Source organism: Lates calcarifer, linkage group LG3 (genome assembly GCF_001640805.2).
Source record: "Lates calcarifer isolate ASB-BC8 linkage group LG3, TLL_Latcal_v3, whole genome shotgun sequence".
In the NCBI taxonomy this organism is placed as follows: Eukaryota; Metazoa; Chordata; class Actinopteri; family Centropomidae; genus Lates; species Lates calcarifer.
Window position 1 is genome coordinate 8205989 of NC_066835.1, and position 21074 is coordinate 8227062.

The 21074-nt window shown below is 40.4% G+C and overlaps 2 protein-coding genes across 2 annotated transcripts; both read left to right on the forward strand.

The window, feature by feature from the left end:
* The first annotated feature begins 5116 nt into the window (after positions 1-5116).
* hoxa13a (homeobox A13a) lies at positions 5117-7473 on the forward strand. The gene is made up of 2 exons (XM_018667311.2): positions 5117-5905; positions 6431-7473. Exons 1-2 carry the CDS (start codon positions 5245-5247, stop codon positions 6676-6678), a joined length of 909 nt encoding a protein of 302 aa, XP_018522827.1. The 5' UTR covers positions 5117-5244; the 3' UTR covers positions 6679-7473.
* Positions 7474-17143: 9670 nt separating this feature from the next.
* Positions 17144-20345, forward strand: hoxa11a (homeobox A11a). Its single transcript, XM_018667321.2, has 2 exons — positions 17144-18052; positions 18896-20345. Exons 1-2 carry the CDS (start codon positions 17386-17388, stop codon positions 19126-19128), a joined length of 900 nt encoding a protein of 299 aa, XP_018522837.1. The 5' UTR covers positions 17144-17385; the 3' UTR covers positions 19129-20345.
* The last annotated feature ends 729 nt before the right edge of the window (positions 20346-21074 follow it).

Sequence of the window (21074 nt, forward strand, 5' to 3'; positions counted from 1 at the left end):
GGGCCCGTTGCTTTCAATCAGTTACTTTATGAATGAATGACTCAGAGTACCACCGTGATTTAATGCCTTTTTAAAATCCAATTTATGAATGACAAAACATAAATCATAAATGTGTTGTATTAAAAAAAATCACAACTTATGCAACAATAGGCTGAATATTCATAAATTGATTTATGTAATTCGATCAAATAAACCACGCAAAACTTAACTCTTCACATTTAACTGATATTTGTTTAATTTTGGGATTTAAAAAAATCTGCGACAGGCAATTTCAAAATAAAAGTTTCCAGTAGAGTTGCTCAGACTGATTGGAGCTGCAGCTTTTTCATAAACCTATTTTGGACAAACTTTTGCGACTTTTTTCGTTTTGTTTCGACCGGATCACCTGTTAGACCCAAAATAAAGCTAAAATGAACCAAATGGAGCATATTTATATAAAAACAAGCGCCATGAATTCACTGTATTCGCATCATTTTTTTAAAAATCCAACAAGGAAACAACAAAACATCCGAAATATAACAGGTGTGCGCGTTTAACCCAGTTACACTGTTATTTTACGCGTGGAATAATGAAGTTTAATGTAATTTATTTGTAGCTTATATATGTGGCGTTACTAAAGCTATGTTGCTTTTTTTTATGTCGGCCTTATGTGAAAAATGCAGATTGCACAAAGCCGAAGGCCAAAATAGTAGTATGTATCTTGGCGATAAAGGCAATTACCTAATAATAATAATAAAAATAACAATTATAATAATAATAATACACCAATATCTCCAGATAATAAATTAATAAAAGTGTTTAGATTGCGTATTAGTACTAATATGAATATAAAAGTCTCGTGAAATCCTGGTTATTTTCAGCCAGACTATTTCCTGGATGATGACATTTAGCTACTATTTTTCTTCCTTGCTGGAGGGGATGATGCTCCATCACAGGCTTCACCTTCCTGCAGCAGCCAATCCAAAAATACAACATATGTGGAAGTGAGCGCCGACTTGAACATCCAATGCAAGCAAACTGCAGACCTTTATATTTACTGAGATTCCTGCATGCCAATAAATGATTTCACACGCAGCTCACAGGCTATAGCTTTAGCAGGCTGTTAACGCAACATTTAAGACTTCTGCCGGGGAGAAATTGAAACAGACCGAAAATTCGCAGCAAACGTGTCAGTCAAAGAAAAAAAAAAAGCACACACCAGGAAAGAACACCTTGGGAGTGCTGGGAGTGGAACTTTCCAGTTAAATGTAGACCTTTAGGTGGCTTCCAGTATGTGTGTATCCGTGTGGTGTGTGTGAAAATGAAGTGGATCATTTTTTTCTTGTTGTTTTTATATAGTCCGTCATAATCACACCGCGGGCGAGCGTCCAGAAAATATGGCAAAGTCAAGTGTGTGACCGCCCTGTGGTGCACTGCTCTGACCACAAAAACATATTGGCTGTTATGTTTTGACAACTTTTTGACAGCAGTCTGCTTTAAACACGTGTCGTCGACAAGACTCGAAATTTGACTGCGTGCACTTCGTCTTAGCAGCCCGTTTAATAACACGATTTATGCTAGTAACGATAGAAATTTATGACTGAGCATAACTTTATATAGACCTTCCTTTACTTTACCCAGGCTCCAGGCGCTGAGGTCGCAGAATAAATGTGCTCTTTCTTTCTCTGACTGCGTAATTTGGATGCCAGCACAAACATGGGGTTGAACCTTGATAATGACCTCAGAGAAAAGCCTCTGGGCTGAGCTTCTAAGTCCCAGTGTTGGAGTCCTGGAACCTTTAAGGATCCGTCAGATGGAGGGAGGGGGAGTCCATATTCAAATCAGGAATAAATGCATGATTACCTGATGATCTTCCTCCAAACTTACTTGAAGACTAACATTTAAAGCAGTGTTCTCCTTCAGTCTGCATCACTGCCATCCTCTGTAGGCCTAGGTTTTCCACAAATGGCTTAATAAGAATTCAGTGCTGAGTTAAGAATGAATTTCTTTGGCACACAGTGTTTAAGTGGAAGTCCATGGTGGAATGTGCGTCTATTTGGCGGGACAATTGGTGCGCCCCTCTTGTAGGGTGTGTGTGTGTGTGTGTGTGTGTTCATTGTACTTGTGTCTGGAATGACCACATGTGCGCGCCGGCGGCCACCTTGGCGAGGACGCACAGGGTTGTTGTTGTGACTACAAAACCTGCACAAAGAATCAAAGGACGGAACAAGGACAAACAGAAATGATCCAGAATACAAACACCTCGCTGCGGCATATTAAAAAAAAAAACTTAATGCGCTGATAAGATAGCTGTAATACACAGATTTAACATATACCTTGACATATAACATGACAGCTGTAACGTATGGGTCGGTTATTGATTGATACAACTGGATTTTCATGCTTGATTTGCCTACATTGAAGAAAACGCCACAGGGCAGCACGCAACAGGCTAGGCCTTGTACAGTTACTCCATGACTCATGATTGTTCCTGCATGTTGCCACCGAATGAGTTTATTACTTAACCTTTCTTACAAGATAAAGTTAAAACAAATCCACACCACTTTGCATATTTGTTGCTAATGGATCCTTTTGCATTTTCCCCTTGATTTCGGCATTTGAAATCGTGCAAACAATAAAGAAACAAACTTATTTTTATTGGGAATATTCCATATAATCTCAATTGATTTGATTGAGTGTTAATTTGGAGAATTGTGCATGTAAAATCCTTAAATGCGTCAAATAAAAATCAATTTTGAACGAGTAGAGGCCCTGCAATTCAAATGCAGAGAGGAAGATAGCTCTCATTTTGCACCCAAACGACCAGACGACCAATTTAGTTTTAAGATCCCGCATTTTTGCATCTATATCACTCACGTGCTCCAATTAGTAACAGCAATAAACAGTATAAGTATATTTATACATATACGAATATATAGCGTACAAGCATATTTTAAACATCATATATAAATATATTTTAAACTAGACTTTCAATAAGATTTTTTTTCTCTCATTTGAATAAAATGTGACATGCCCTCCATCAAATGACTTTAAATAAAAAAAATAAAAATAAAAAAAATCCAAAAAAGGTTTAGTCCCACGTACTTCCATTTTATTCAACAGAAATGATGCACCTCCCCCACAGATTTTTGTTGCCACAGTGCACACACACTACCTTTTATTGTTGGTTCTTGAAATGTAAAACATCGTTATTTGCTCTGTTCGACACTTTTCTTTTTTAAATGATAAAATTAATAGTTCCACAGTACTGTTTTTCTCCCCCCAGTGCCAGCAGGCCTACAACACAAAACCCAAACTGTTTGAGAAGATTATAAAACAGTGAATGGCCTATAGCAATGTCAGAGTTAATTTCTGGACTTGAAATCGTTTAATTTGCTTTTTAAAATTATTTCTTTCAAAGATATCTGTAATTTAAAGTGATTTGATATGTTATTTAACTTCACTTTGTGCTGAGATTTACTGCGTGGAACTTTAGCTTCTCATATATTATCAAAAGAGGCAGATTAGATTAAAAAGGAAGCTTTTAGAATTAACATGTACATTATACGTCTTTATGCTGGAAATCATACCTCTGCATCCGTGTTTAACGCACTTGAGTGTCAGCTTCTGTTTGCTGATTTGCATTCTCTCATTGCAGATAACATTATCAGAAATGCACCAATCAGGGCCAAAGCTCGTGCTGGATTTTTCAAACTTCTGGCAACTAGTCTAGTGAAAGCTCCACCAGGTCCATTTCCTTCCAACACAGAATAGAGAAAGAGCCATTGGTCGTAAACACAAAGCAGCAGACCAGACACACACCACACACACACACACACACACACACACACACACACATACACGACACGTCTATCCCGTCCCCTCTTTTCAGAGATCAACATCATTTTCACACGTATCTGCCAAAAACACCTCCAAAAGATCTGCAAATAAAAAAAAATACCCACCAACATTCCTTTTATAATTCCAACGCCCGGTACTAAATGCACCACCCAAGTGAAGCGGGCACAGACTAGCTCGTGAGACTAAACGGTGGAGAAAACAAAATGATAGTAAAAGTTAATGTCCTCCAATAGCTTTCATTGGGACAGGAATTCTCACCCCTCTTCCGCTCTTTTCAAGAGCTCAGACGGTTCCTTTAAAGCCTGAATAGCCCCGACAGGCTGGATGGCTAGACAGCAACTTTCAACTTGACCTTGGCCTCCAGCCGCGTCTACCTCCTATGTAGCCTAAAAAACAAGGCACGCACTGCCAAGTCCAGAGCTGTATTCTGTTTTTGCTTATTGTAAACACGTCGGAAGTCGAATGTCTGAGAGTATTCACCTTTTAAACATGACGTTGCAGCTGATTTTTAGTTTTTCACCTGAAAGTGGTAGAGATCTCTTTTTTTAGGAGGTCCTTTATATGAATGAGTTGTCCAGAAATAGTTGCATGAGAAAGTTGAATTACGTGAAACATGTGGCTTCTCTATACTCCTCTATAGCGTCTGTTCATCCCATATTGAATTGCGCCGTTTGTGCAGAATATGCACGGACAAGTATAACATACTACACAGTGTATCTGCGTCAGCGGCCAACAGAAGTGTGTTTAATTCCTCGTAGATCATGTGCAGCACTGGGATACAGTATACTTCATTATAGTTTTAGAAATGGGAATCTGCTTTGATAAATGGCTCTGTAATGATACACAGCTCATTTTGCGACGCAGACAAAGGCCGGTCACTGTGCGTCCGTAAAGGCCATAGGCCATGCATATCAGTCATGTGTACATAATGAATCATAGCTGTCCTTAGAAATTCTCCTCTACTACCGAATAATCAACTTTCGTATGAGGAAAAACATCCATTTAAAGTCAATATGATCATATTTATGAGCATTTTGGATTCTGAAATGTGACCTATAATTATTTAATAAATATATATATACACTAATGTGGGTCTTACTGTTTAAAAATTAAGGCATAATATCCATGTCACATGAAGCCGACACGAGAAAAGCTAAATCTCCTAATAAGTACGGTCACCTTACTTCGCCGCATTTTTCTCCATTTAATTATCTATACAGGGTGATGTTTACCGTCCTCTTTGCATAGCCCGGTCACGTGACAACATCTGGGCCAATGACGGCGCAACCTCGGCGCTCTTGTGCGCGTCAGAGTGGCTTTACTCTCTGGGAACCAGTATCTCCTTTTTTCAGTCTCTGGGCTTTTTAAAAAAGAGCCAGAAGCTTCAATGTTGGATGCCGTGCTATGACAACGTCACTGCTCCTCCGTCCTCGCTGGGTCGACCCGTCGGTGATGTTCCTCTACGACAACGGCGGAGGTTCCGATGAAGTGAGCAAGAACATGGAGGGTTTTGCTGGTGGCAACTTTGCTGCGAACCAGTGCAGGAATCTGATGGCGCACCCCGCGTCCCTGGCACCCAGCACGGCTTACTCCTCCAGCGACGTGCCCACCTCCGGCATGGGCGAGCCAGTCAAACAGTGCAGCCCGTGCTCTGCGGCTCAGAATTCATCCAGCGCGTCCCTGCCATATGGGTACTTCGGTAGCAGTTATTACCCGTGCAGAATGTCGCATCACAGCAGCATAAAATCGTGCGGAGCGCAGCCCCCCTCCGCGTATGGGGAGAAATACATGGACACGTCCGCCTCGGGCGACGACTTCACCTCTCGGGCAAAGGAATTCGCTTTTTATCCGACCTACCCTTCGGGCCCGTACCAACCTGTCCCCAGTTACCTGGACGTCCCAGTGGTGCCAACAATCAGCGCGCCGTCAGAGGCCAGACACGAGTCTCTGCTGCCTATGGAGAGCTACCAACCGTGGACTCTCGCCGCCAACGGCTGGAACGGGCAGGTTTACTGCGCCAAGGAGCAACCCCAGCCCGGACACATGTGGAAGTCCTCCATACCAGGTAGGCTACATCCCCTCAGAGTCCAGCTTTTACACAGGACAGCGCTGTTTGACAAGCTAGTGTGTTAGGCTACTAGACAGCAAACAGGATACACATTGTACAGAGTGGGGAGGTGTATGAAATGTCAGTTATTGTGTCAACCTACAAAACAAACAGCATAACAGCATGATAATGGGGTTACAGCAAAAAAAGTGAAATGGTGTACAGAGTCAGCCTTAAAATATTTAGTTAACAAAAGTGAGAAAATGTAAACACCACGCGCTGAGGAGATTCCTTATGTTACAATAAAATATTTCCTGGTAAATATTATTATCAGCTGTCATTGTCACACAATAGCTAGCATTTTTTCACTTCTTTATGGATTTAAAACTTTATTCTACAGCTAACCTTTTATATATTTATTTATTTTAATGAAATGGCTCAGTTATGAACAGTATTTTATTTCATGGAGGGGAAATATCATCAGGGCCACTTGTTGAGAAGCAGCTTATGACAGCTCCTTTTTGTCTCCTTGTTCCCCCTCAGACGCAGTGTCCCACTCCGGGGGAGACTCCGGCTCTTATCGACGTGGAAGAAAGAAGCGCGTGCCATACACCAAGGTGCAACTGAAGGAACTCGAGCGCGAGTACGCCGCCAATAAATTTATCACGAAGGACAAACGGAGGAGGATATCTGCCCAGACCAACCTGTCCGAGAGACAAGTCACGATATGGTTTCAGAACAGACGCGTAAAGGAGAAGAAAATTGTCAACAAATTAAAAACCATCAGCTAGTTTTTTTCCCTCCTTTTTTTTCTATTACGGACAATATCTGTGGGAGATACACTACTAGGCAAACACACACTCATACACACACACACACACACACACACACACACACACTTGGACTCATGGATTGGAATAACAAAACTCCTTCCTGACTGAACATGATTTATTTGTATGTTGCCAAATGATTTCCCCGGAGCTTCTGGAACAAAAAAAATGAGGCCCATGAATGCTGGACCCTCCATTTCCTGCCACTTGTTGTTAAATATTGTTTAAGGAGGCAAGTGGAAAGAGAGGAGAAAATATATAGCTGCAGTATGTGTGACTACTTCTTTTTTTTTTTTGGCATGCTCACTCTCAGCGCAGGAAAACTGATCCCAGTTCAGAGAGGTGTGCGCCACCGAGCTACGCCTTTATCTGCTGAGTTTAACGAGAGTGATAAAGGCGAAGATTCACAGGAAGTGACGGTGTTATGGATTTGGACCTTGGGAATGTTAAATATTAATCTCTCCTGCCTTCCTTTTTTTTTTTTAAAAACCTACTCACATGCTTATAGCTTGTATGAAGTTTAGTCGTATGAACCCGTTGCTCTCATTCATTATCCAATCCATGGTGCAATTCTTATTATAATGCTTAGATAATCGTCCGGGATATGTGTTCATATCAATCATAACTTTTATAATGTGTGCGTATTCATGTGGTTGTATATAAAGTAAATTCCGGCATGATATCCAGGTTATTTGTGTGTGAGTCTAATATGTCGGTGTTTAAAGTCCGTCCCAATAAAATATGGACTTGGTTGAATGATGTTGAAGTTATGTTGAAAATGGAACCGTTTCATCGCATTGCTCAGTTTTTATTTTCCACATTCAACTACTTTTGAAGAAATGACCCCCTCCATTGTTCTGAATTTAAAATCCTCTGTAAGGCCCACAGTCGCCGCATTTGATAAATTCGTTTTTGAAAAGGAAGGCGTCTTTGCGGTGACTGTTGCCGGATTTCTAGCAGTTTTCTTTATGCAGAAATACTATACGTCTATACAAATTCTATTTCGACATTCAAATATTTGAAAATGTGTTGGAAACCTGTTTGGCCCTGGGCAAAGAGGAAATAGCCTAAGTCAGTTGAGGCTGGTCTTTGTTGAAATATAGGCTGACGTCGCCATCTAGCGGCTACTTTATGACATATACTCAAGTGGATAATCAGTGGTCAAATATCCAATGTAGAGTTTTAATACTACAACTTCTAATAATTTGTAATAATGATAATTTGTAATAATAATAATTTGTAATAATAATGATAATCTTTCTATAATAATTACTTCATTATTTTGTCTTTGGCTTTGATGAAGAAGGGAAACGTAACAAGCACACACAGGTGCAAAATGTAGAAAACCACTTTTTATTTGGATAATAAACACATATATTAAAAAAAAAAAAAACTAGACAACTCCATCCTGTACTCATCCGTGGTGCGACTGTACAGTGAAAACCAAAATATTCAAACGAACATAAGGACATTAAATGTTAAGACAATGAAATGAATTTGTGGTTTTTCCGTAACCAAATGTTTTCCTAAAGTGCTTTTGTTTTATCTATAATTACATGCTAAATGTAAAATCTATAAAGTTCCAGGACACGTTTTAATACGAATCTCCCTGTTAATATTTACGTTGCTTTTAAAATCTTGAAATTATATATATATATATATATATATATTTTTTTTATATATATAATATATATATATATATATATATATATTAGTTAGGTCGACGGCACTTGCTAAATATTACATTTACACATGTAGTTTGGCTGGTTGTAAACGGCGATAGAGGTCAATTATCATTCTGTTTTGTGCCACAACTAATTACTTTTATTTTAAAGATATTCAACATGTGTCATTTCTCTCTAAAAAAAATGTGTGTGTGTGTGTGTGTGTGTGTGTATTTAACGATTTAGAATCTCAGTAGGAATCCTTTTATCACTTACAGTTCTACCACTTCTGTTCGCCTTCTGTGAAAATTAATATGAAGAATTAAGAAGTTAAACATATAAACAGCCGAGAGTGACTCTCGGCCACTGTGACAGAAAATGTAAAGGGCGATGAATTTAATTTAATTTAATCTGGTGCATTTTCTGGCGGCTTTACAGAAATGTTTGCCTCGGTAATGTGTTCGTTCTTAAAACGAATAATGGGAAGTTGATGCTACTGTATTTAAGATTAATTGCAGTTTTAATGTAAGAGATCTGAATCTGACTTTAACTATAAACTGCGTTTCGTTTAAAAATGTAGAGCTCGTGTGAGAAAATAACTTGCTCCGGTCCCCCAGTTTAACGTGTCGTCCACTGTCGATAATTACGTGGTGGCAGAGTGTGAATATTTACTTGTCGTTTGCGAAGATTTTCTTTTTGAGTGACTAAGTGCAGCTGTAACGCAGCTGCAGCCAAAAACCCATCATCCCAGCATGCTCGGTTTGGCTGTATTTAATGAATATGATTCAGTCTTACTGGCAGTCAAATGGCAGACATGAAACCAAATCCGTCCTTATTCTGAGCTTTCCCAGCTGTTAGGCTGATTTAGCTGCTCATAGAACTGTTCTGTTGAACGTGCCAGCTTTATGCATTATGTGTCCTCTCCCAATAATTTGAAGCACATAAGCTTAAACTGGACATTACTTTCACACATACGGCTTATATATACATTTTCAAAACCTCTCCCAGTAATTTAAAACGCATAGACTTATAGGTTATAGGTTATATGCATTAAGTAGGCTAAACGTGAATGGTTTTAGTTACTAAAAGATGATGAGGACTGATTATTCGAGTGTTTTCGACTTAAATAAGTTTAAATAATTCAGTTGTTGTTTTTATTTTTTATTTATTTATTTATTTTTTAAAGTTTAATTTCTGTAAGTCCTGATCCAGACCCTGGGCGCTTAATTATTATTAATGTTATTATTATTAAGCAATTAGTCTTGACACTAGTATTATTATTATTATAATCATTGTTATGATTATTATTATTATTATTACTCCTGCTATAATTAGTGGTAGCAGTATTAGTAATTAATTATTGATGCTGTTATGTAGTCATCTGTAGCCATATGTAGCCTATTATTTTCAAGCTAAACTCCTGATGTTATTTATTGGAGTTATATTTCAAGGTCTAATAGTCGATCTTATCTTAATGGATATTTTTGTAACATTTCAGAGCCTATTTTTAATACTGACTCATTAACATGAAGGTTAAATTTACTACAGGATTATGTACACAGTCAACTAACGGCTTGATCGCGAAGGATTTCTAAATAGTGACCGGTCAGATGTGTTATGCTTATGACACGCACGTGGCCGGCTGGTTGATTCAGAGCCATTTGAGACACTATGTCCGCGAGCACGGAATGCTGCGTCGCCTCTCTCCCACGTCCTCTGACGTAAGCACAGCGGAGCGCGCACGTGTTATACAATAAGCTCAGAGATGGGGTTTTAAAAAAGGAAGATGTCTGACTGCTCAGAGCATCCCGGAGTCCAAAAACACACAAGAGCGGAAGAGCTGGAGCTTTAGAGCGGAAGTTTACTGCAGTGACGTGAAGTGAGCTGCAGCTCGTTGGCTTTGGCAGAGCACAGCCGCTTCTCATTGGTTTGTTCAGAACCAAAACAAGCCTGCTGGTCCCGCCTCCAGCCTGAGACATAACGTGACAGTCCAAAGCTCACAGCGCGGCGCTCCGCCTATCCCTCTCTCCTATCATGAGCCATCTCTGCTGGGACAGCCCAGCGGCTGCAGCAGGAAAGCGCAGGAGGCTGGACTCAATCACTGCTCATGAATTGAGTTCTGCTGCCACACTAAGGAAAAACCGTGAATTACAGTTTAGCACTTAGAAAAAAAAGAAAAAAAGAGAGAGAAAATAAACTAACCTCTTTTTTTTAAATGCAAAAAAAACACACCTGTAGTTCCATCTATCGTTGATATTCACTTCAAGTCACAAATAGGTGAAGAAAGTGACGTAAGAATGAAACGTCTATTATTTAAAGTTCGTTTTCAAACAAAATATTTTAGTCTGTGCCATTTTTGAGTTTAATACCATGTTAGGCCGACATTTAAAAAGACAGTTTTAAAGAAAATTTGAAGTCATGGTTTCTTTTTGTGGCATGAATTCAAAAGTGCTGTTTTGCCTCCATTCCACATCCTCAGAGATGGTCTATATGTAACTGAGGCAGAAAACTTATTACTGAACATATAGATACCTGTGCGGCTTTCGGATCAGTGAAAGAGTCAGTTAGACCGCATAACAAGTAGCCTGGCCTGGATCTTGTATGTCTCTCGCCTGGCTGTCAGACATGGCTGAACACAGACAGGGCATTGCTCTTTACATTGACCTTCGCTGTCTCGGTGCGTAATGGAGGCGAGGGCCTGCAACCTTCAGCCATTCAATAATATAGCTCTGGTCAAGCTTGAAAACGCGAGTTTGGAAGATAATCTCGTAATACACCACAGAGACCGGAGCAGACATAAGCTTATCCAAGACCGTGACAGCGGTCAAATAGAAGCACTTGACCGAGATTATGTGAAAGCCTCCTCCATGTCCCAGCCGGCGCCTTATTCCCCCACAGACGGACATTTCCTGTCCTGATAACCTCATAGATCATCTCATTTGGTTTCAAACATAAATGCCACATAATTTACTGTGTGCATTTATGAATACTGTATAGACAAGGTGCGCTTTATAAGGAAGATACACAGCGAGTAGCCTGTGTATGCGTCGGATGCGTGGCCTTTGTGTTTTCATATAAACACATTGAATTAGCTCTCCTAAACACACAAAATACACATTTGGCGTTAATTCAAGTCAAATATAAACATGAACTTGTTGAAGGTATAAAGGTATAATCCGACTAATTTGTGGAGCAAACCTTTAAATTAAACCTTTAAATAGTTTGCATTTGGCCTACACGCTGAAGTATGTTTTTCATGATAATTTAGTTCCTTATAAAAAAGAGTTTTTAAATGGCGACTCGAAAGACTGTGGAAATATGTGTATCTCTGAAAATGTTTTTAAAAAACATTCATGGTCGCGCCAGGTCCAGACAATAGCCTGATGTTACAGGGTTATTGTTTTAATCCAAAATAAATGTATTTTAAGGCTAATGCCAATAATTCCATGTGTATGTCCTTTCAGTTGTTATTGTATGGTGATGTGTTGACCATCCTCTATAACAATCAGGATCCATTTAGATCTGTGAACGAAACTAAAAATGAATCGAGCCGCGAGATTCGCACATTATCATGATTTGAGCTTGGATTAAACAAAATTGATTAGAAAATATTCCATAGTGTTCATAAGGTGCACACCATAGTGAAGAGCCGGAAATTTAATTTTGTTCCGATGTTTTCGTTGAATTCCGTCGCTCACTGAATCAACCAGGTCCGAATAACTCTGATCCAGTTGACGCAGTTGAATACGTTTGTCTCCGTGTTAACAGTGAACAGATTTTTACATCCGGAAAACCACCAAAAATCTGTCAGGAGATTAAAAAACCGCAAAAAAAAAAAAAAAAAAAAAAAACTTTCAAACTTTCTTCACAAAATAATCTGTAAAGCGTTGCGCAGGTTTGACGTGAATGTTTCCCTAATATAATATCAAATGAACATCTAAGACTGTTAAATACTCGATTCTATTCTACCTTGCTGTAGCAGATCACATCTAAAGCCAAACGCACAGCGAGATGCTGAAAACCAATATCAAACTATAGCCTGCAGGCTTTTCTTAATTAACGCAGCCAAAGGAGAATCCCACCCCCCCACCCCCAAATAACACAAGTCTACTATTCACTTGGCTCAATGCGATTCTTCTGTTTGTTAATAGAAATTTGATTTTTGTTTTGATCATACAATCCGAAGACTGGGATTTAAATGGAAATTCGGTTTCTGATGCTTTAAATGTGTTTTTGTTCACTTCACACACGATTTTCTGACGCAGTAGCCTAGTTTGTGCATTGTTAGTTCATTTTTCAGATTAATTGAAACCATTTCGCTGCACTTAAATTGCTACTCGTTTCTTTCTGTTATTCCTTTTCCCTTTTTTCTTGTTTTCCTGTTTAAAATTTTCATGTATCCCGCAACTAAAGTCAATTTTATGTCCTTTTTGTACAGGCCCGCTCCTCCTGACGCCTCGTCTCCCAGGATACCCTCTGCAGGGCTAATCCAGTATTGTGAGTCTCCACTGGTTTTCGTCGGAGGGTGCTCCCGTTGACCGTGGAGTTGGTCAGTTTCCCCCTGCAACGGCCCCTGTGTGGTCCAGCCTGGCCCGTCTGTCGTCGCCATCGCTGTCGGCCCACATTTCTGTCACCTGTGGATAAATCAACAGTTGTTCGCCGAAATCAGGTTCAAATTTACTGAGATATTTTCCCCCCTGCCCGTTCATTTGTGCTCGAGCCTCTTGATTGTTTCATGTTTCAGTCTGATGGTTTTACAATCCTCCCCGCGACTCCAGGCTCGTATCAATGTAGCCAGCAACATGATAACTGCCTGAGCCAAGACCATGTACCATTCAAGTTCAAAAACACTTTTTTTTAAAAACACATAATATACAAACAAAACACAAATTAACATGTAAATTTCTATATTTTCAGCTGAATCAGTATGGTCTGTAAATGATAGATTTATTAATTAGCTCAGCCTTGTCTGCATTTTGTTGGGTTGTGCGGCCACTAGTTAGTGTGCGCGTTACAAAGCTTCATTAGTAATTTGTGACATTTTTAATGCGTGTATTAGAATATGCGCATTAAAGGGTCACAATTGGCACCCGTTTTCTTATTGTATAGTCAGACAACCCTGTGTATCTTTTCGGCCTCCGGCTCAGCACGTTACACCGCTGTTACACCAATGTTTTCATTTCGGGATCAAGAGTAGAGTCAATAGATGCTTTGAGGCGCAGGTGTGGTGGCTGTTCCTTCTGTTTTTTGTCTACCATACAATGACAACAAAACCGCTTGAACTAAAGCTCTGGAGCTTTTTATTCCACTTAAAAGACTTAAACTCCAGGAGGTTTCTTTACCCGACTCTGAATGCGCCCTATTTAACGTCCTTTACAGCCTGTTCTATACCTGACGTGGCGTTTAAACTGTACTTTCACATCCACCCCACGCTTGATTGTTTACTTGTTGTCTAACAAGGTTTTATGGCGCGAGGACTGGGCAGTCTGTTTGTCGCGTTCTCTTCCTGACAAAACCTCTGCACTAGTGGTTCCTCTTAATTCAAAGTAAATATATATATAGGTATATATAGTGTGGATATTGCGTATTTATAGAATTGTTTGATTCGAGTGTTCTATTTAATCCAAAAACGCCAATCCAGTGCGTGTGTGTGTGTGTGTGTTTGGATAAAGGTACGAAAACATTAAGACATGCAAGCAACAGCGGTGTCCCTGCGTAAATGCATAGCTTGTCTTGTATTTATCAAAAGTCAGTTCATGTCTGTTTTCTAGAACATGTGTTTCTTTTTTGTCGAAAATCTGTTCATGTTAAGTGAAAGTTGAATTTAAGTAGAGGATCCCACCAAGAGGTTTGGTGACAATTCTCCAACTTAACATCACGACTGTGTTGTTAGTATCAGTGGTTTAGTGTTTAGAATTCAATTCTAACCCAGACCACAGAGTATATTAAGTGCACAACATCTCTTATGATTCACTATTAATGTGAAGTTCATTTGACTTTTCCTCAGCCTACACTTCCAGCCTCACACTATCGACCAATCTTGTAACCTAAAGCCTGCGTAAATGCAACAGCAATTAATGGAACTCCATCCGGGGCACAGTGGGCCCTTTGCTCTCTCTCTCTCTCTCTCTCTCGCTCTCTCGTATGTGTGTGTGTGTGTGTGTGTGTGTGTGTGTGTGTGTGTGTGTGTGTGTGTGTGTGTGTGTGTGTGTGTGTGTGTGTGTGAGTGAGTGAAAGAGTCGCTCCCTCCCCCGAACTTGAATTCGACCGTATAGTACAGACAAAGCTTTGGCTTTGAGAGGCTTTTATGCAGCGCCAGACTGCAGTTTTGATGAAGAAGAAGAAAAAAAAGTAGGATGGTCAGAGGATCAGCAGAATGACTTCCTCTAATGCAAAACACATTTGTCCTAAAATAGGCTTTTAATTTTTTCTGGTTGTTTCTATTTTCAGGACAATTCTTTTTTTTAAAAAATGATCAATTTGCACGTGATTATTCAGTCGTATGGTCAGATATAGTCTCATTTATTGTAAACAGAAATCTTACCTTAGTTGTGTACATGTTCTGTGTCGTTGGAAATCCTCAGCTGTTGACTTTGAGTCCGTGTAGGTGGCGACTTCCTATCACGCTTGGCCAGTTTTGTGGTGTCTGTCTGGCCGGGGAAGAAAAAAAAGAGCAGCAAGAATACTATGGCAGCTATAAAAACGCAGGTCTGTGCAGAGCTGGCTTTGGTTTTCCTGGGCATCCTGTGCTCAATTACAGCTTAAAAGCTTCAGCACGACTCGTAGAATTTGTCTGGATTGACTGAGAGGCGGAGCGTGTGGTCTCAAAGACACTGGAGTTGTTTGTGTCCCTGCAATTTATCCAAATAAAACGGCCTGTAAGCGGGACGGTGGATAGCGCACAGACTGCATGGGTTTTTCCTGTTTTCATACACTCGCAGGGCGTTAGTTTGGTACTTTGCGCCGTCTTAGTGTGTGTGATATTTTAAGGTTGTGTTTCACATGTGCCATCAGGAGCCCCTTGGGTCCCTATATGCACACATCGGGCTGTGGGGCCCCGGCCAGCCGCGGCGGTCTTAATCCGAGCTCAGGTCTCCCATTCACAGCACATTAGAGTCAGGTTGCAGCCTCTCCAAAACAAGCTCCACGGTGGCCTGAGAGCAGGGAGAGCCAGGGAATGTGCAGTGTGGCATGTTTACTAAATCAAATGGAGGAAATCTCTGCATTTCAAAAGATTCAGTGTATTTATTATCTTAATTTACTTTAGCCTCCATGGAACCTAAATCTCAGGTCCACTATTATCTGCGTTTTCCAATGTGCTCATTTGTGGCCTCAAAATATTTCAGATATTCACATTCAAATGACCAGTGTTGCTAATATATTTCGAATCACAACTGCAAAATTTAGCTGCAGGTATTTTAAACTCCTCCGCAACATTATCTTTCTAAAACAACCTTTTGCCCTTTTTTGTGTGTATGTTGATGGCATTTGCAAATGTATGTGTATATGCGTCATGGGAAGAAATAGGGAAAATAAAACAGGCAACTGACGAAATGATCATTCATCAGAATATAAAAGTGCCTTGTAAATTTCTGGAAGCTGTCTTCTTACTGAACGACGCACATTCGAATAAATATTTGCACCAAAACGTGAAGAAATAGCCGTGCGTAAAAGTGGAGCGAGCTTCGAATGTGTGCGATTTTTGGAGATGTTAGTGGAGCCATTAAATGTTAATATGAGGACAAAACAACGCAATAAGACGAGGATCATTTAAAAACAGGATAAGTTTATTTTTCTAAAGGGCTTGTAACATTTCACTGTTGAGCAGACTGTTTTAATGATTGCAGGCGTCAGACTTTAACCCTCAATTCGTGCGCTTTTTTCCACAAAAAACCTGTAGATCTATCTGTCGGTTTCTTCTGTTGCTGCGACTGACGACAAAATATCACAATAATATAAATACCTCAAATACCTTAAAATGTAAGATACTTGTTTATTGATACAAGGTTTAACAGACAGCCAAATTTCCATCGACTGTGTTGGGATTCTGTTAACTGTTAAATTTAAATTTGAGGATTTTCTCCAGCATTTGTCAACGTTTCAGTTTGGTCTTTGTTAAACTGGAACTAGCACAAGCCTGTGGCCAGTTGAAACATTAGCCGCTACTTTGAACATGACCCTGATAACCAAATGCCCACTGGGACAAATGCTACGCTGTAAAACCACCAAATGATGATGACTAAGACTTTTCTAAAGGAGAATTCAGAGATAAGCTGCTTGTTCCTTTCCTCCAATTTAGCCCTGTGTTATCTGTGCACAGTAATGGCAGTTTAGTTAATGTTATTGGCAGTAAGGGTTCGGACAAGTTAGTATGCAGAATCTTTTTTGTTGTTGTTGTTGTTTGTTTGTTTTGTTTTTCATGCAGTGTTATACGTGATTTTAAAAACTAGGAAAAACCATAAAAGCGTAAAATGCGTACAAATATTTTTCCAGGGACAGACTCAGTGTGGAAGAGCACACAGCATCTGCGAAATTGTTATTGATATTTTGGCAAAAACTTCGATTATAATCCCTCCTCTCTATTTTAACAGCCAACATTCAGTTATACTTCTCTCCTCTTTTGACTTGGTTGCATGTTAAGGAATTCATTTTTGAGCCGACATGGCGATAAACCACCAATGTCAAGCCTTAGGACACACAACAGTCATGTCTCTTACACTCCCACACACACTCTTTCTCTTTCCTACACACATACACACACACACACACACACACACACACACACACACACACAGAAAATCTGTCAATTTCTGCCGCGTGGTCACGTGACCTCCTCCTTCGTGGAGTGGATGGAGATGGCTCTCCACGTCAGCCTACGTCTCCAAATTTCTGTTTAGCGAACCTGCTTCAAAGAGGCAAGAGGCACGGCGCTTCAGAGCCATGTTCAGGGCGGTTATAGAGGAATCAAACCCCAACATAGAGTTATAGTAGAGGGAGAACTACGATGATGGATTTTGACGAGAGGGTCCCCGTCGGATCGAACATGTATTTGCCCAGTTGCACTTATTACGTATCGGCGGGGGCTGATTTCTCCGGTCTTCCCTCGTTTTTATCCCAGACCCCGTCCACCCGCCCCATGACATACTCCTACTCCTCTAACCTGCCGCAGGTCCAGCCCGTCAGAGAGGTGACGTTCAGGGACTATGCAGCCATTGACGCGTCCGGTAAATGGCCGCACCGGGGGAACTTGCCTCAGTGCTACCCCAGCGCGGAGGACATGGTGCACCGGGACTGTCTGTCGGCGCAAACCGCCGTCGTGGGGGACATGTTCGGTAAAAACAGCCCCGCTGCCGCCGCCGCCGCCGCGTACCACCACCACCACCACCATCATACGAGCGCCGGGTCCGCTGCCTCCAATTTCTACGGGAACGTGGGCAGAAATGGCGTGCTGCCACAAGCCTTCGATCAGTTTTACGAGACGGCGTACGGGAACGCTTCGGAGAGCTCCTCCACGAATGGCTACTCAGGGGACAAAACGGCGACCAAGCAACACAGCTCTGCGCCGGAGGACGCGCCATCGTGCCGGGACACCGAAGCGAAGGAGCCCCGGGAAGAGACGAGCAGCCCGGAGTTATCTTCCGGCAACAATGAGGAGAAATCCGGCAGCAGCAGTACGTATTAAAGTCAGCGCCTTGGTTATGAGAGAAAGTTTGCAATCTTGTGCGCTGCTGTTAAAAATTTTATATGCTGTTTTATAAGCATATAAGGTTTATAGAGGGCCTGTAGACCCCCCCACCCCCAACAAAACTTTGTTATAAACTGCAGGATCACGTGTTTGGAATTGAAATTGGCCGTGAAAGACAACAGGCCAGTGATTTTTCTGTAACACACTGTGACGTGCCCCCCTCACCCCCACCTCAAAAAAGCACCCAAGTTATGAACGTGAATTCCTACACTAGACCTGCGTTAACTCTATGTATTATAAACGTGCTTGTTTCACGGTTTCTTAGCCTTAGAAGAACATTTGCATGTAATGAGGGTGGTGCCTCTGGTTTAGGGTTTAGCACACATGAGTCCTTGTGTTAAAGCTATCATGGAGTTTGTGTTCCCACTTGTACATTTTCCCCTTTATGTGTTCTATAAAACTAATATTTTCATATAAACTGTACAATGCAGCACGTTCTCCCCTTCCTGTAGCTGTTAGTTGCTTATATTTGAAAGTCAGCTTGTTGTTTTCATTTGCTAGGAAAGGTCAAAGCCCAAGTGTATTGTCTAGTGAACCAGCAGCAAAGGGTTTGGTAATCTTTCCAGTGTAATATAATATCATTATATATGACAGTTGACATGTTGAAATGGGAAATAAGTTATTAATACTTTATGTAGAGGAAATCCGCCCATGCGTAATATAGGTAACATCCAGGCGGTATAAATCTTTTTTTTTTCTAACATAGTCATGGCTAATTTGAAATGTTTATATATTTTCTATGACCGATATTTCTTTTCCTGCCTCCCAGGTGGACAGAGGACCCGCAAGAAAAGGTGTCCTTATTCCAAATATCAGATCAGAGAACTTGAAAGAGAATTCTTTTTCAGTGTGTACATTAACAAGGAGAAGCGCCTGCAATTGTCTCGGATGCTCAACCTCACCGACCGGCAAGTGAAGATCTGGTTTCAGAATCGTCGCATGAAGGAGAAGAAATTGAACAGAGATAGATTACAGTATTACACGTCTAACCCTCTGCTTTAGGTGGGGGGTCAAAAGAGCTCATGCAGTCCTCTGCTGTGGGACTCACTGCGTTTACAGACTGACTCTCCCCCGGCTGTGACTCTCTCCCACCAGTGTACACTGTGTACCACAATGGCCGCGAAAGTAGCAGCGGCAGCAACACTGCTCAATGGTTAATTTCAAGTTCGAGGACAACAACAGTATCCTGTGATCTGAAAAACCTAAAGAGTGAGCATGAATGCAGACAGTCTGTGGACTTTGATTTCGCTCTCCAGACTCTGTTTTTTGGGGGAGCAAATGTAGAAACGGATTTTTTTGGTCCTCGCCAAGAAGACTGTGTGCGTGCGTGCGAAGGCCCATGTTAATGTTATTGTGACTCACAGGCGCCTTGTTCATTTTCTTTTTATGCGGGGAAAAAAATACAAAACAAAACAAAAAAAATTTTAACAGTCACTAATTGACTGTCCCAGTGTATTTTGTAATCAAAAGATTTATTTTACCTTTTTTCTGTTTTAAAATCAGAAAAGTGGTGGATTTAGGATGATGGCGAACATGTGACTTTAATAACTGATTCTATATTGGTGTGACCAAATAATGAGTCCGATCGGATGAGAATGTAAGGTGTTTCTGTTTTGTCTGCTTATTTATTTTGTAGCCACTCGTTTACCTATCTCCTTTAATGCCACGGCTACACCAAGTCCATTATTACAGACAGGCTTATTGGGATTCGCGTTGACCTCGAAAGAAGCTTTTTTTGGTCGTCTTTCCTGTAACCTGCAGGATGAGGGCTGAGTATTTATATTTTGACTATCATTCAATACCCCAAAATCCATGCTCTCCCCTTTTTGATTTTTGATTTTTTTGGAGACTATCAGTGGAATATTGATAATGCAGGCCAAACCAGAGAGATAAGCTTGTCCACTGGATCCGTGTGGAGTTGCACTGAGGTACACGCCCAACATATTCACACAGGTATAGATATATATATATATATATATATATATGCAGCGGGCCTCTTCGGTCTAATATCAATGCGCATAACAATATTTTTCTCATGACTTGTGATCCTTTGGTACTTGCGGTCTAAAGAAGATTTAAAAACAAAAGCTACATTTTCAAGTGTGCTGTCAGGGCAAGGCTGGTCAGGGTCATCGCATTGAATCAACTGCTTGGTATGCCCAAACTATTGTGTATTATACTATATTTCCAAATAATAAAAACAAATGAAAAGATTATTGAAAAAATATCTGCCTGGTCATTCTTTTGATTTTTTTTTTTCACACGCTCTTATCTGTTTTAAAAGTAGGTCTGGTAAAGAAAAATACGCACATGGGAATCATTTTTACGCACGCCGAATCAACACATTAAACTCACGCTTAGGGCAGAATTGTCACATTTACTTGCCCGAGCATGTAGAAAACAATAACAAAAGCATTGGAGTGCAGTAGATCTGAGGACTCACATGCAAATTATGGCCAGTCCGACCTTGCTAAGGCCCAAACACTCAGTGCCTCATGCAAATTGAACATTTGTTTACGTTTCAACTTGAAAACAAAAGTTAATAAAGGAACAAATTAATTAAAAAGGTTGTCAATTCTTGTTAAACATAATGTCCTATAATCTTAAATATTTAATTATGGAACTTAGATATGGAAAATGTAGATAAATATAAATATCCAAGATATAAAAATGTTCTTATTCTCTCACGCTGCTGCATTTCCCAATCACTTTAAACCGTGACCCACAGCATTTTGAGTCATATAAGATATTTTACAACTCTTGCATTCCATCTGAAGACAATCTTTGGTATTGAACCAGTGTGGCCCACGCTTATCTATCTCTCTAACATTTATTGTTGCCAAACATTCAGCATTGCACCATGTACATTTTATTTTCTGTTCGTCTTTTTCTCTCTCTCCCTTTCTCTCTCTGTAGCCTGTGTGTGTCTGTAAGCTGTCATTTCGCTG

What these genes read in the sequence shown, in the direction of transcription:
- hoxa11a (XM_018667321.2), top strand. Translation starts at nt 17,386, where the DNA reads ATGATGGATTTTGACGAGAGGGTCCCCGTCGGATCGAACATGTATTTG. An exon ending in GGAGAAATCCGGCAGCAGCA is followed by an intron (nt 18,053 to 18,895) that starts GTACGTATTAAA and finishes CCTGCCTCCCAG; the next exon opens with GTGGACAGAGGACCCGCAAG.
- hoxa13a (XM_018667311.2), top strand. Translation starts at nt 5,245, where the DNA reads ATGACAACGTCACTGCTCCTCCGTCCTCGCTGGGTCGACCCGTCGGTG. An exon ending in GTGGAAGTCCTCCATACCAG is followed by an intron (nt 5,906 to 6,430) that starts GTAGGCTACATC and finishes GTTCCCCCTCAG; the next exon opens with ACGCAGTGTCCCACTCCGGG.